General features: G+C 39.3%; 1 protein-coding gene across 3 annotated transcripts in view; it reads right to left on the bottom strand.

The window, feature by feature from the left end:
- Positions 1-1,351: 1,351 nt before the first annotated feature.
- ogfod3 (2-oxoglutarate and iron dependent oxygenase domain containing 3) overlaps positions 1,352-15,447 on the bottom strand; it is a 45,908-nt gene continuing 31,812 nt past the window's right edge. Inside the window, exons 9-10 of one of the 3 annotated variants that reach the window (XR_004500792.2) lie at positions 1,977-2,187; positions 1,352-1,888 (exon numbers count right to left, since the gene is read on the bottom strand). Coding sequence is in view for 1 of the 3 variants with exons in the window: in XM_033611213.2 (XP_033467104.1) it covers positions 2,051-2,187 (137 nt within the window). In the remaining 2 variants the exon portion in view is untranslated. Of the gene's footprint in view, positions 2,188-15,447 lie in introns of all 3 variants that reach the window. The other 2 variants (XR_004500793.2, XM_033611213.2) reach the window with 2 other exon arrangements.

The following is a 15,447-nucleotide window of genomic DNA, read 5'->3' as shown; positions in this document are numbered from 1 at the left end:
CTTGACCCTGCTGTTCTCCTCAGCTGGTTGGACCATTTTAGTGTCTTTCAGCTAAGTTTTCTGGTTTTTGTTAACTCTCCCCTCCCTTAATGAATGTTGCATTAATAAACCTACTGTACACACCAAACAGCTTATAATCAAAGCTAGCAAATAGCTGGTGAATGTAATGAGGCATTTAGCAGCTAACGAGCCAACGTGAAGATCACTCCAGCAGAAAAAGGAGAGTGAATATTGGACTTGGATTTGTCAGGTAGCCAGAAACACAACACTAATAATGCATGTTATTCTGTCTACTGGTTGTGTAAATAAGCCACTGTTTGCTAATACATTTATGATAGTAAGGAGATAATGACATTTTCAAAGCCAGTGTCCCAGAAATTATTAAAAAAATTACTTAATAACAATAACAAAAAAAAAATTGTTCAGAGTGATGGATTACCCCACTCTAACAAATTTCAAGTGGTTGCTGATAGATTTAACATTCATATTGTACAGAAATGAATGGAAGTCAATGGCTGGCTGTAGCAGTAGAAAAAAATACTTTCAGATTTCTCAAATGTAGTAGCAGGGTTTGCATATGCATATTACATATATGTGAAGTACAGTAAATTGAATTAACATGTACAATCAGTTGTATGGTCTTAAAATGAAAGAAGCTGCTGGTATTTTAGATTGACTTGAACAATAGAGTTGCATGCAATAATAGGCGTTTTCGGAAGAGAGGAATCTTTTCATAGTTCTGAGAACAAAGTTTTCTTGTGCCCACACCGCATGAACAAGGAATGATTGCAGTTCTGAGAACCCATTTTGAGGGATGTTTTTAGCTCCTATTTCAGAGTAGGTACACTCCCAGCACAATGTAAGTGTGCAGTGATTGATTGAACACATGAGCCATGATCAAAATTATACTACTACTATTTTAATCTTCATCTATCAAGTTTCCTTAACTTGATAGATGAAGATTAAGATAGATAGATAGATAGATAGATAGATTTTTGGCATATATTGTAGGTACACAGTGGCGGATTCAAGGCTCAAATGAGAATGGAGATGATTGTTCTGAGCAGTTGTGTGGAAAATAAGAAAGGCAAGCACGGCAAGTTGTTGAGCAGATGATAGTGTTTGATCAATCAAGCAATTCCTCAAGTGGCTGGCTCATAAAGGAAGTAAGGCTTTAGTACAGTAGCAATCAACAGAGGTATGCATAGGGAATGATATTGGAAAATGTGATGAAAATTGAGAATTCATCTCGTTACTGAAGTGTGCTGGTTTCTTATCGTGTTTCTGGAGGGGAAACAGATGAAAGACCAAAAGTTTTGTGTGCTAAAAATAAGGCAAAGAGACAAAAATGTTTCAGGTTCTGTCAGTATTTTATTTTATACCATCCTTACTGACCACATTGAAGTAAATAGTAACACTAGAAAGAGCAATCAGTTTTGGAGAAGAAAAGGGTTCTTCTTAGAAGAAAACACCTCCTTGGTCACAGGTGGGAGCGAGTATGAGTGGGGTTTCTGTGATAAAAGGTTGAGTCAGTAAGTGATTCACTAGATTTATATCTCGTCTTCAAGGAATTGACAGCTCTCCATAAGATGAAAAACACCGCAACACTGAAAACACAATCCCACTTTAGCCTCTTTGAAACTGTTACAGTGGAGAGGCAATCTTTGCTCAAGCTGTCCCCCAAATGATCGAGAGGAACAGACTGTGGAAATGTGCTGAGAACCCAAAAATGCCTCATTCTGGCAATTATGATGGCACAATAAAAAAGACACTGTTGTAGAAAATTGGATAAAAAGATAAAAGAGAGAAGAAACACCTCTGCAGAAGAGAGGGTGAATGTATGTGCGTTTTTCTGGAACACAATCAGTGAGGGGCAGCAAGTCAATATCTGAAGAATAAAAGAAAATTGCAGATATTGACCGTGCAGCCACAGGACATCAATGTTACGAGTTAAGTCTCACTTCTTCCTTCCTCACCTCTCCCCTGTGATCCCCCTCTTTGTTATAGGGCTTGTTCCAGCCAGTGAGCAGTGCTGTCACCCGTGTGTGCCTCAGGGCATGGCAGGGTCTGAGATGGCGTGCGCAGGGTCGCAGGTGAAGGACACGGTGATGGCGAAGCGCGTCCCCCATGTCACCTTCTCCACGCGGTGGAGGTTCTCTGAGCCAGAAGAGAAGAAAGAGACTCGTCCTGGGCAAGGAGAGAATGAGAGGGACTTTTTAGGAGAGAGGAGAGAATAAATGGCTTAGTTCAACATTTTGGGAAATATGCTTGTTTGCTGTCTTTTTAAGACTGGGATAATACATCAATATTATGTGAGTGAGGACATTGTTTACCCAGCTTGTTTTTAAAACTGGAAGCAGGGGAAACAGCTTGCCTGTTCAAAAATATCCCAAAGTTTAGAAATACACCTACGAACACCTCTACAGCCCACTCATTTACACTATGTATCATGTTTTTTTAGAAACAGGTCAACATTTTGGGAAATGCACTTTAATAATTTGTAAAGGAAGCATATTTTTTACTCAAAGCGAGGTAAAAAGACTGATATCAATCACGTCTGTGTGTCAAGTACAGAGTCAGAGTCAGGGCGTGTTTAGCCTGACTTAGCATAAAGGCTGAAGGCAGGAGGAAACAGTTAGCCTGGCTCTCCCAAAAGTGAAACTAGAGTCATCGCTATGCTTCCGCCAACTAGTCAAGTACAGTTTGCACCCATGTCTGTCAAGACTCATCTGTTGCCATGACATTAGAGAATGCTTCAGATATAAAGTGTGATGCTAAGAGGCTACAAATTCGGAATATTGATTCTTCACACACATCTTCAACTCGCAAGCACCAAAGTTCTCAACAATCAACACAGTTTCAAGGTGGACAACCATAGTGTCACCCATTAAGTATCTGACCTAAGTATGTCTGGTGTGAAATATGGTCATAGCCTCCGCTGGCAATGACAATGGACAGAGAAGTTTTTTGTAGAACATTATGATGTCACAGTGAAGTTGGCTTTTGAACTTTTGTATATAAAATGTCATTACCTCATCATTTATCCTTTTAGACATTTGTGTGAAACTCTGTCATAATTAGCATATTAATTCTTGAGTTATGGCCAAACACAGGTTTTGTGGTTTTGTGAGGTCACACTGACCTTGACCTTTGACCACCAAATCCTAATTGGTTAATCCTAAAATCCAAGTGGACATCTGTGCCAAATTTGAGGAAATGCCCCTCAAGGCATAGGTGTTTCTAGCCCATTTTTGTGGGTGCTGGAGCACTCCTAAATTGAATCCCAGCACCCCTAAAATTTGAGAGATTTATATTTATTTAATTTTTTTATTGTATGTCCTTTTTTAAGAAGCTAGAAAAGTGTCAAAACCATACGGTACTTGGTTGAAATGTAATATTTTAACAACAAAAATGCCTCAAAAATTGTTTGATCCACCACATCCCTCCCACCTTTCCACGATCCAGCCAGGCTCTGAGCGCTCTATCTGCACAGAGCAATGCCCTGTCTTCCAGAGTGGGTGATATGCAGTAGTGGTGTAAGTACCTGGCTTAAACCAGGATATGTGGCACATTTCTTAACTTCTACCACTCAATACCAACACATTATTATCATTACCAGTCCTCATTTTTGCTGCATTTCTGTTGCACAGTTCTGGTCACTGTTTATGTTGTTAGGTAGGAGTTAGCTAATGTTTTTTCTAGCTAGGAAACATTACAGGTGGTCAGTACCACTGTCCTCTGTTTGAACTGGAATGAGAGAAGCTAGCTGTTGTGTCGTGTGCATGTGTTAATATTAAAGCCAAGGTGCTACGACTAGCTAACTGACTGGATGCCCATTAACATTATAACTCCTGTTGTGTGTGTGTGTGTGTGTGTGTGTGTGTGTGTGTGTACAGACAGACAGACAGCCTCATCATGGATATAAGATCGTTTTTTCGAAAAAAAAGAGCCAGGTTCAGGTAAGAGTGTAAGATCAAATGGCCTATCTATCTAGAATGATGTTGTAAGTTAGATCAATGTATCAGTTTATATCTCTTATTAGATATAAAACGCATTGTTTGGTTATTTGCCTTTTGGTTGACAGTACAAAGAGAGAGAGAGGAGCAGAGAGAGGACTTTATTTATTAGTATTCTTAATAGTATTTTTGGTATTTTTGGTACTCACTATAGGGGTCTGGTTTACTCCAGAAACATGCATACTGTTTATGTGTATGTTGAGGAGCTGCTGTATCAAAATGAGTTGTCTTCCCCCAGAAAATAGGGTTATGATATGTTTCTTTTATGATTCCAATCCATTCCTCTTTTGCTGTGGCTCAGCACCTTTTAAATAACCTTTATCAGATTTGATGGTTCAGTCACAGACTTTCCCAAAAAGTGTTTTTCTTTCACAAATTGAGTTAAAATGTACAAAACAGTGAAATTTATCTTGCCTGGCCGGGCAGCTCTCTGGGTGCTCAGCACCCCTAAACCTCTGATCCTAGAATCGCCCCTGCCTCAAGGCATTCTTGAGATATCATGCAGATGCACAGACAGAAGGACAACTCGAGAACAGGCGCGGAGGCATGGGAAAAAAAACCTACCAACAATCAACTCTGAAGCTGACCAATTGTTTGTTTAACCAATACACGAACAGAAATGTTTATTTTAGGCAGAACTTCAGTGCAGTTCAGTCTTTCTGGCAAGTTCTGTGATAAGACTGCACGTGTCACTGCAGCTGTTTGTTGTTAACTAAAAAAATGTTCTAAAACAGCTCCAACAAGTAACCACCCCTAAAATCACAAAACACTTTTACATTTCTGTTTATAAAGCAAATACATCATGTTACCTACTAAGATTTAGAGGTGTAAGTAGAACAACAACAACTGAGCATGCCTGAGTGGCTGACTCCCGGTTTAGCGCTCTGCTTATCTGAATGGGGATAAAATAATTTAATCTTGCAGCTCTTTTAGACTTTCCAAATGTTATCGGCAAGACTGTATTAAATCTCAATGATGGAGCGAGTCATTTTGTGGGGGTGTGTGACGTTCAAAAAATCGTATCCACTGATTTATAGACATCTCTTTCCCAAAGTAAGTCTACAATATAAAGTCTTTTTGGGCCCAATAATGGCATCACATGACAGACCCTGGAAATTTCAGTACCACTGTTTCGTCATTACGTAAATTGGCTTCAAAGCCTGGCACACTTCCTGGGGGCCCAGTTTTCCCTTTCCTCCAGTCTTTGTATTAAGCTAAGCTAAGCATATCCTGACTCAAGCTAAATTGTTGTTGGTCAAGAAATAGCCTTAACATGTAACTACCTAAAAGTTCAAATTGTCACATTTACATTTCTCTTTATGGAGGTGGTAAAACAAACAAGACTTACTGTATGAATTATTTAGTTCATTTTAGTTTGTAGTAGTTAATTGAGCTTTTATTTTTCCATTCTATATGCTAAGCTAGGGTAAACCATATCCTGACTTGAACTTGTTGCGTGGACATTAGAGTGATAATAATATTCTCATCTCAGCATTGGAAAGACAACGAATAACCTTATTCCCCAAACTGTTGAACTGTTCATTTAAAGTATACTATGCAGCATTGCCTGTGGAGCTGCTTGTTGAAATTTTATGAGGGGAGAGGACACAAAAAGACCAAGAGAGAAGCTGGAACCCTAAGGAGATGAAGGGGCCACAAGGACACGCTCAACTTATTCCAGAATTATATTTTAGCAAATGCTGAAATGCATTCTTTTCACTGTCAGATTTAAAAGATTTTTGATACTTTTTTTTTCTGGGACAGACACACAGTGTGAGTTTGGGGAGGTTGCCTCGGGGTAAATTCTCTTCCTTTATCAGAGGCTTTGCTTCGCTGGGCCAGCTAATGAGCTATTGCAATTTACCAGCCAGTCTGGTTCTTTCTAAACACAACCTGCTCTGTCTTGGAAAGACATTTGCATTAATGTTTACGTAGCTAGTCTGCGGTCGTGTTGCATAATTAAGAGATTTATATTTAAAAAGTTTCAAACTTGTTTGTTTTGGTACAAAACTTCCAGTTTCTTTGCCTTTTGAAGAGGTTATCTCATTATGTGAATATGAATAAAAAGCTGGAATCATTGTGCCCCAATTTGTTTGCTGTTTTCCCTCCAAGAAATACTGATGACTTGTTGTGCACATCTGTGTATGTGTGTGTGAGGGTAAATCCCCCTGGCAGGGCATTAGCTGAGGATGTCAGGGGAAATCAGCGCTTGCAGTTAAACAGTGGAACGTACACTGAAAACCCAAAGAATGGGACATAAGAAGAAAGAGAATTAATGCACATAAAGAGAGTGTGAGCGGCAAGACAATAAGTGGTGGTCTGCTTGTTTTATGTCATTGAAAGAGAGGGCATTTTCAAGTGCTCAAATTAGCCACACAGCTTTAGATAACTGCACAATGAAATAATCTTTGAAAATAATCCCTTGCACTTGTCAACATAAACGTTCCCAGTGTTTACTGTGAAGAACCAAGCAGATTCAGTACAGTCAGCAGAGGAGATTAGTTGCAGCACAATGGAGGGATATTCACAGGGGAATTCAACAGGGTTCACACTCTTCCAGAAATCATTTTTCAGGGCATTTACAGGACATTATTCAAGAACCTAAAGATACTTTTTGTGTGAAAGTCTCAATGAAGGTGAGAATGGTAAGGATACAGTTTATACTTACAATCAGATCAGCCTTTACATTTAAGATTATTACCAATGGAAACCAGATTGCCCACACACACGACTTCCCTGGTCACATTTGGAAACACTTATTAAAAGGCACCGTTTTCATGAAAACAAATACTGACGTAGCAACTTACTTACTGACTTCATGCAGATGCAGAGAACATTGTGTCCCTGCAGAAACTGATGTCTTCACAACCTTACACCTTTTTGCAGTGGGCAAAATAAAGCTGTGCAACTGTCATAGTTCAGTCAGCAATTTTAAGAGGTAATACATCAAATTGCTTTTACAGCGCCTCATAAAGATCATGACTTAATCATTGTCCGTGAGAGTGGATAAACTCTTATTTTGAACACAGTCATGTTCCCAAGTTAAGGATATCCCAAGATCTAATGTACGTTCTTATAATTTCTCTATTTATTTTGGGTATGCACAGTAATATCAGCACATCATTGGTATCAGCCAATATTGGCTTTAAAATTAACCAGAATCTACCAACATGCTCTTCCATATTTTGCACAAAAGCCTTATATTTCATGTCTCCATCTGCTGGTGAGCCATCATGATAAGAATATGCATGGATAATATGATGTTAATTCCACTACAGAAGAGACTTGATGATCACTAAAATGAGGTAGGAAAAAAGCGGAAATATCGATATTGGTATAATTTATCGGTCAAACAAGTTGTTACATATCCACAAAAAAATCCAATATCGTGCATCTCTAATTTATTTCAAATTCTGAGTTGTGACATTTGTGTTCATGTTGCTGCCTTGGTGAGATTACACAAATACATTTCCCCACCTTGCGAGAGCCCGAGTAAAACTAGAGCTTCTGGGTTCTGTCCCAGAGGCAAGATAACCTCGTTCAAAATCCCACAGACATTCCTAACACGCATGACTAAAAATCCAGCATAATGCTTCCAGTCAAAGTCAGAGGTCAGAATTTACCAGTTTAAATTTCCAATTTCGGACGTCCAAGCATTCCAGGTCCATGATGCCAAACATAAACAAAAAGACATGACTGACGGTAGCAATCTGATTTTTCTTTAGCAAGTGTAAACACAATTGATCTCTCAGCAGTACTGCTTCTTGCATATATGAATGAAAAAGGAGGAAAAAAGGAATAACCATAACCAGCTACAACACTGTGGACATATTTTGACAACAATTTACATGCAGAATGTTTCTGTATGATAGAATGCATTATTGTTTTGATGGTTCACCATTTACAATGTGCGCTTTTGTGGGTGCTGGCATTGCTGTGTGACATCAAAAAACTGCTTCTTTATGAAGTCAGGGTAGATGGATTTGCCCCGAGTTTACTAGCAGGAATACCGACTATGAGTGACATTCCATTCTGCTTTTACTAGTAGGTTTGAAGAGGTTTTGAGTTCTAGGTTGTCTGGAACACAGCATTAGAACAGAGCCCTTCCCAATACATCATGTTGCTCACTTCATTTGTTTAGTTTTTTTTGAAAATGATCTAATATCACTGTTAATCTGATCATTTTGTTTTTTAGCAGCCATAAACGAACACAATTTCCTACAAGCCCTGGGCCTTCTCGTGGCTAAACGTTTCGGCTCATACAGAGCTGGAGTCAAGGCTATACGTCTTTGGCTCATGTCAAGGGGTTGCAGTTAGCTCAGACATGTCTGTAAGGGGAATGTCCATATAACGACAAATTTGACTGACATTCAAACAAAAGTTAAACTTGTTTCAAAACTTAAGTTGAAAACACATCGGCGCTGCTGCTGTGCGGTGCATCAAGTGTTGCCCCTAGCACACACTGGACATGTCGCACTGCAGCTCATCAACAGATGACCACGCAAATCTGTTACTACTTTTACTGAAAGATCTGTACTTTCTCCACCTATGCATTAGCTTAAAATCATGTGTCAACAGCCCGTAATTAAGCTGGATTTCTCACCTGAAGAGCCGATCTCAAGAGCTATTACTCCCCAGGCAATATCTTTTTGGCCATTGTCTTTATAACGACAGGATTGTGGGTCCTTTAGCTCGGGATATTTCTCAACCTCAATGAGTCTCTCTTTTTCCATTTTTTTGTCACACATGAGCAAGCAACAGCTACACACTATTGGTGAGGAGAGGAGTCGAGCTGCCATAGGAGCACAGAAAAAGAGCTGCTACGGGAGCTGGTATGTACAGGCAGAGGGCGAGTGCATTTAATTACAGGGGCAGAAGTGCCCCGGGGCACATGTCTAGCTGCCGCCAGACATTGACCAAAACATTATAATAACTCATTAAATACATATAAACAAATAACACTGATTTAGAGTGTATTTAACCTCCACTCAAAAACACACACACTCCTGCTAACTCTCTCATGCATGAGTGTGTATACAAAATGACAAAAACATATCAAGGCTTCTCAGAATCTCTCATGCACCCAAAAGTACCACTCTCATTCAGCCTAGGGAGAAGACATACAGCCCATGTGAATGTGTGGCTTGGACACATTGAACATTAAATATCCACGGAAAGCTGCAGACTTGTACCAATAAGGGAGATGCGCACTATCTATATATTGAGTCTAAGAACGTATGTCTGTGTTTGTGAAAGGGAGAGAGAGAGAAAGAAAGAGAGCCGATCAAAGCCACTAGTTAGTCTTGCATGCTGAGCCAAACTCCTCCTGTTTTTATCTGGGTATCTTAGTATTAAGTTTATTAAGTTTTTCTGGTGCCGACGGGTGAGGGTAGCAAAGTTTAATCTTATAGTGAACTAATCGACTAATTACACACACCCCTAATCTGTCGTAGCAACAGGGCAGAGAGGAGTGAACACTGATAAAGTTTTTAGACAACAGAGATTACAGATTTAGAAAAAGTTGAAAGATGGGAACATTGGTGAGGTTTATGGATATGGACAAAACCAGGTTACAATGACAAAAGTAGGACCTTGCCAAATAAGACCTGAGTCACTCCTGTACATATTAAGGAGGCCCAGGTTAATTTAGAAAATAAACAGTCTTACTAAGGCCATATACTGTATGCAACTATATCCTTTACCCATATAGAGGTGGATGTACTCTTTTGTTCCCCTGAGTCATAGCAATATACTTGTGTCCAAGAATCAATCAGTTTTAATAAACTCTGCCTCTTCTGAAAAGGCAGGGGGGAGCAGTTCCCGTGCAGGACAAGACTGGATGAGCAAAGCCTATGAACCAGTGACTCCCAGTGCTATTCTTACATTTTTTCCAAACCATGTGTCTAAGGGTCCCAATCTCCATTATACACCTGGGGCATAATTTGGAAATACTATTGTTCATCTTGTGGAGTCTTCCTGTTTGGGTGCCGGAGGATAAGTAAGTATTTCAAAAGACTGGATCTCAATTAGCTGATAAAAGTATATTCAGATCATTTCACCACTTGGCCCTCTAACATTTAGACTTCCATCACCAGTGAAGTCCAGTGATCTATTTTAAATGAATACCAAAATACCTCTGGGGAAATTCATATCTTTTAGCATCTCATCGTTAGGAGTTAAATGAGTCAGGCCTCTGCCCTGCATTGACGTAGTGTTTGACCAGGTGGGTTGGAGGTGTCTGAAAATAGCTCTCACATGTTTAAACTGACTGATGATCCCTCAACATATATGCAAATATCAATATATCTGAAATAAGCTAAAATTTGTTGACAATATCAGACATGTGCAGTCTGAAAGGCTCTCAATGGTACTATCGCCATCTCTTAAAGTTTGGATGTAGGGTTAAGTTGTGGTATTTCCTAATAAAGACAACACTGGCCAGCAGAATTTCTGCTGTGTGGCACTGCTTCATCAATGGATAACATATAACATGGGTTTATAAGATATAGCCATGGCTGAAGTCTTTAAATACTGGAAAAATATATGTTGTTAGGTCACAGTCACCTTGACCTAAGATCTCCAAATTCTAATCAGTTCATGCTACAGTCAAAGTGGACGTTTTTGCCATATTTGAGGACGTTCCCTCAAGGTGTTCTTGAGATATTGCCTTCGCGAGAATGAGACAAGACAGTCATCTTTGACCCTTGACCAACAAATTCTAATCAGGTTATTCTTGAGTCCAAGTGGAAGTTTTTGCCAAATTTGAGGAAATTCCTTTGAGGTGTTCTTGAGATATCATGTTCATGAGAATGGGATAGACTGAAAAATGTGCTGCTGACAGATGAGTTAAAAGTGAGCTTACCAGATGCGCCACATCTCTGCGTGAGGCTAGAAGCTAAAGGGTACATTAGCCACTACTAGCACAAATTGTGAGTGCATTGCGGGTAATGTAGGTGCCAGGATTTAACAAGATGCTTGTTTAGCTATTTTTAAGCATGGCTCATACATAACAAGGAATTTTTTTAGATTTAGTTTTTATTGCCATTTGCATCAGAGCTTATGTATTTTACATTTTCTGTTTATTTAGAGTTAATAGAAGGAGAGCTGGGTGGCAACCATATTTCATTAAAAAAAAAATAATAATAATTAAATTTTATCATCATGAAGTTAATGAAAAAAATGCCTCTATTTTACAGACTGATTGGATGACGTGGTGTCAGAAAAAAGCACTGCAGAAACACTACAGCATCTGTTCAAGCAACATATTTCAATTATTTATTCCTCTCTTACAGTACAAATCATAGTTGGCTTCTTAATTTACTGCAAAGATAGTTGCTATCAGTTAGCAACTACTTAACATCGTCTTCTGTTCAATACGAACTCCTGCCATATAAATCATGTCTCTAAGCTAGTTTTGCTTTTAATAACACGCCACTGATTTGCACTTAATGAGGCCTTTAACTTCAGAGACCCAAAGGGGATGAGTGTACAATGCTAACAAGATGCTAAACAGTGCGTGACTCATCCCATGCAAATACCAAGGTTTGTTGCTAGAGTGAAACACCCATAAACACCACCAGCACAGTCACAAGGTGCATGACAAATCAACACACTGTCCAATCAATGTATTGATTGCTCCCATAGCCTCATAATGGATTAGTGGAGGATAAATCACACAGGCTGTATGGTAGCTCTAGGGAGGCTGGGATGGAAGTTAAAGGTAGATGATGTGGGGTGACGTTGTATTTAAAAGGAACTTGAACATTCTGGATGGATCTCAGGTGGGAAATGTGTTCTAATGCAGTTACCTGGATTACTTTGTGACTCAGTCCAAGGCTGCTATTCAAAACCCTGGAGAGAAAAGGAAAGCATGTGTGGTTTCCCACACACCAGGCATGAGCCTAAAGTAATCGCCCACATTTTTAAATGGCTCCGGTTCCAGAAGTAAATTTCTCATTCAATCACTCTGACATTTCAGAAAATCCTAAAATAAAGAGTTTTCAGCCTGGACCTAAGCCAACCAACTATGAGATAAATCTTGACCATGAAGCATTTGATTTGGAGAAAAAATAAATAAAAATAAAAACAAGTGGAAAATGGAAACTAGAATTACCGCTTCATGGTTGTATGCCTCCGCCAACCAGTCAAGGTGCAATTTAATTCCATGCCTGTCCTGACTCATATATAGCCAAGACAACAGACAATTCTACAAATATGGATGTTGCTGGAAAAGAAGCTACAAATAAAAAACTAAAAGTTTGATGCTTTGCACACATCTTCAACCTGACAGCACAGAAGATCTATACAATCAGAACAGTTTCAAGGTAGACACCAAAAATTACTGTCATTGATTCAGTATCTGACCAAATTTCTCCTCATCTGTTGCCGAGTTATGGTGTTGAGTGATGGCCAGAAAAGTGTTTTTGCAAAACATTGTGACGTTACAGTGAAGTTGACCTTTGACCCTTTGGATACAAAATGTCATCACTTCATTATTTTATCCGATTAGACATTCCTGTGAAATTTTGTCATAATTACCGCATGAATTCTTGAATTATGGTAAACACATCTTTTGTGAGGTCACAGTGACCTTGACCACAAAAATCTAATCAGTTCGTCTTTGGGTCCTCATGGACATTTGTGCCAAATTTGAGGAAATTCACTCGCCTCCAGCCACAGCTGTTGCTAAGGCAAAAAAGGCAAAGGTACACAACTCTGTACATGATTATTATACGAGTGAAGGAACTACTTATCCCATAAACCATTGCGAATGATATCATTTGCCAATGAATTCAACCTTTGTTATTATCATATTGCAAGCAATAGTGCTGTAATATATAGTAGTTTGTGTTGTGGGTGTAGTATTTCATATGGTGTATAGTATAGTATACTGGAGTGTAGTGCGTCTTCAACATGGTACAGTGCTTTGTTCCTCACTGCAATCACAGCGCATGCATCCATCAGTGCAGGCTCTACAAATTCTTGGCGCGTCAGCAAAGAAACGGTTGATTAGATATATAAGGTAATAGTGTTAAGAATGTTAAGAAATGTGAATTTGTGATCCTGTTTAATTCACGTAGCTAATGTTATGCTAATAATACGTGAGTTAATTGTAGCCTCAAAGATTACGCAGCTAGCTAGGTACATCAGCAGCTTGGTTAGCCAGTAACAATATTTCATAATTTAGTTAAAGTGTATTTATTGTCTCACTAGCTGTTTGCAGGTGCAGTAAACCTCCACTAATCAGAGACGTCCCTGTTACACCCTAGGAATGTGGGTAGCACAGTACCCAATGACACTGCAAATAAAATTGTTTTTTCTTAAAACAAGGGTGATAACATACAGACTTGTGGCTTCCACAGGATCATATACCACCATTTCACAATCTCATAGCTCTTGCTAAGTCTACCTTGGATAGTTACAACATAATGGCTAACAATAAAAATCTTGATTCAGAATATAAATGGCATTTTTACTTCTGGAACTTCACTGATGAGCTCTACGTATATTGCAGTATTGAGGCCAGAGGCTGGTCACTGGTTTATGATGTCTGGTATTCAGTGTGTTGTACAGTAGTGGAGGTGAGCCACCTCACCTGACATCATGAAAGACAAAGACAGCTTTATGAAATATACAGTTAAAAACACTGGAGGTGCTTCATCACACAGCAAAATAAATTATATGTGGCTTTTGTGAAGGTAAACTGGAACTCAATATCAACAAATTATTTCTTGCCACTGATGATTTGATGATGATTTCTTTATTTTGTGTCATGCACACAAACATGCCCAACCCTCGTGCGTTTCCAAGACACCGTTACAATGACAGTGCAGTCAGCAATCCGGAGTATATGTCATTTTACTGCTCAGTCCTCAAACGAAATACTCTGCCTTCTATCCCAGGACCGGCAAAGAAATTCTGCCACAAAAAGTTTCCCCTTCTGGAACAAAACCAAATTTTCATGCAAATCCAACCAAAAGAAATAAACATAAATAAAGGTTATTTACTAAAAAATACATCCCTAATGTCTTCATTTACAGGACACTAAAACAAGAAATGAACCTCACCTAAATTACACATTCATGTGTGTGGAAAGCCAACAAGAACTAAACCAACTCAGCCAGAGGGAGTCTCTTAGATTTATGCTCTCAATTGACCTATGACTAAGTTCCGCCCTCAAACGCGATGAGCCAATCACACTGTGTATAGCCATTCCCATACACTCGGACATTCTCTGCCTGGACGTTCATTGAAATGCATTACAGAAAGTCAGTTTTGTTTGGTTTTATGAGCTTTTTCGGAGATTTGAAGTTTAAAAATGCACAGAGAAGCAGTCAGAGCTACAGGCTACAGTGAGGCTAAAAACAGAGTTCATATGACGTTTTTCGAAACAACTTTTTATGTCGGGGCTGCAGCACACTTGGATCACTACGGATGAGCATGTTGGAGATATTTTGTGGTTTCAATTTTGTGTTCTTGGACATTAGTCTGGGGCGCCGTCAGCCATTAGGTGTGCTAGCCGCTCCCCCCGCCGATCTCTGCAAGGGATGTGAGGACTCTAAAACTTCACCAGAGCGTTCCTCAGCATGAGAGTGAGTAGATAATGGCTGAATTTTCATTTTTGGGTGCACTATCCCTTTAAGGTAAGTCAACATCATGTTTGAGGCAACATATTGTCACTTTGCTGGAAAGAAATATAAAGCTATCTTTAACATCTCTAGCTAACGTTAGCTAAAGTTAGCCTAACGTTAGCTCCAAGCTGCGTTGCTCATCATGTCACCTTGTTTGCTGGGAGTTCATTAGCCTATTTTGTTCTAGTTTTGTACTTTGGTGATCATAGCTACATCATTGTTAGCTGTTTTCCAAAGGGCTCTAGTTAAACTAATGTTAACTTCTGGAGCTTAGCTTCATTAACTTATCTGCAATCGCAGAGATAACAAAGGTTGGCAAACATTATGCTGAATGATTCAGTGTAAATACTGTAGCACCAAATTAATGGAGAGACACTGTTGGTAAAGATGGTAAAAAGGCCGTTATCCTTTTCTCATATTCTGAGCCAAAAACCTTAACTTCAGTGGTACTTTAACTTGTTGTCTTTGATGGAGACGGCAATGAGATGGGGTTTATCACGATTACACTGTGACCTGTAAATTTTGGCTTGTAATTTAAGCTTTTCATCGACCTTCTCAACAATAAAATGATTAATATATCCCTCCAATGTGTAGTTTAGGCCCTTTTGGTTACTTCTCAATGACATCTGATCGTTATGTCTCCAAAAATCATCAATTGCCTCCTGCCAAATGCCATGTACTGTGACACCTGCCATAGTGCAGGTCACTGAATGTTGATAGTTTGTCCAAGTGAGTGGAGGGGGGCGTGGCTTAGGTCAATTGGCTTGACCAGAGAAGGTCCCTTATCAGCATGCTCTGTG

This window comes from Epinephelus lanceolatus, chromosome 21 (genome assembly GCF_041903045.1).
Source record: "Epinephelus lanceolatus isolate andai-2023 chromosome 21, ASM4190304v1, whole genome shotgun sequence".
Taxonomy (NCBI): Eukaryota; Metazoa; Chordata; class Actinopteri; order Perciformes; family Serranidae; genus Epinephelus; species Epinephelus lanceolatus.
Note: the sequence above shows the minus strand (reverse complement) of the source record. Positions and strands in the feature narration are given on the sequence as shown.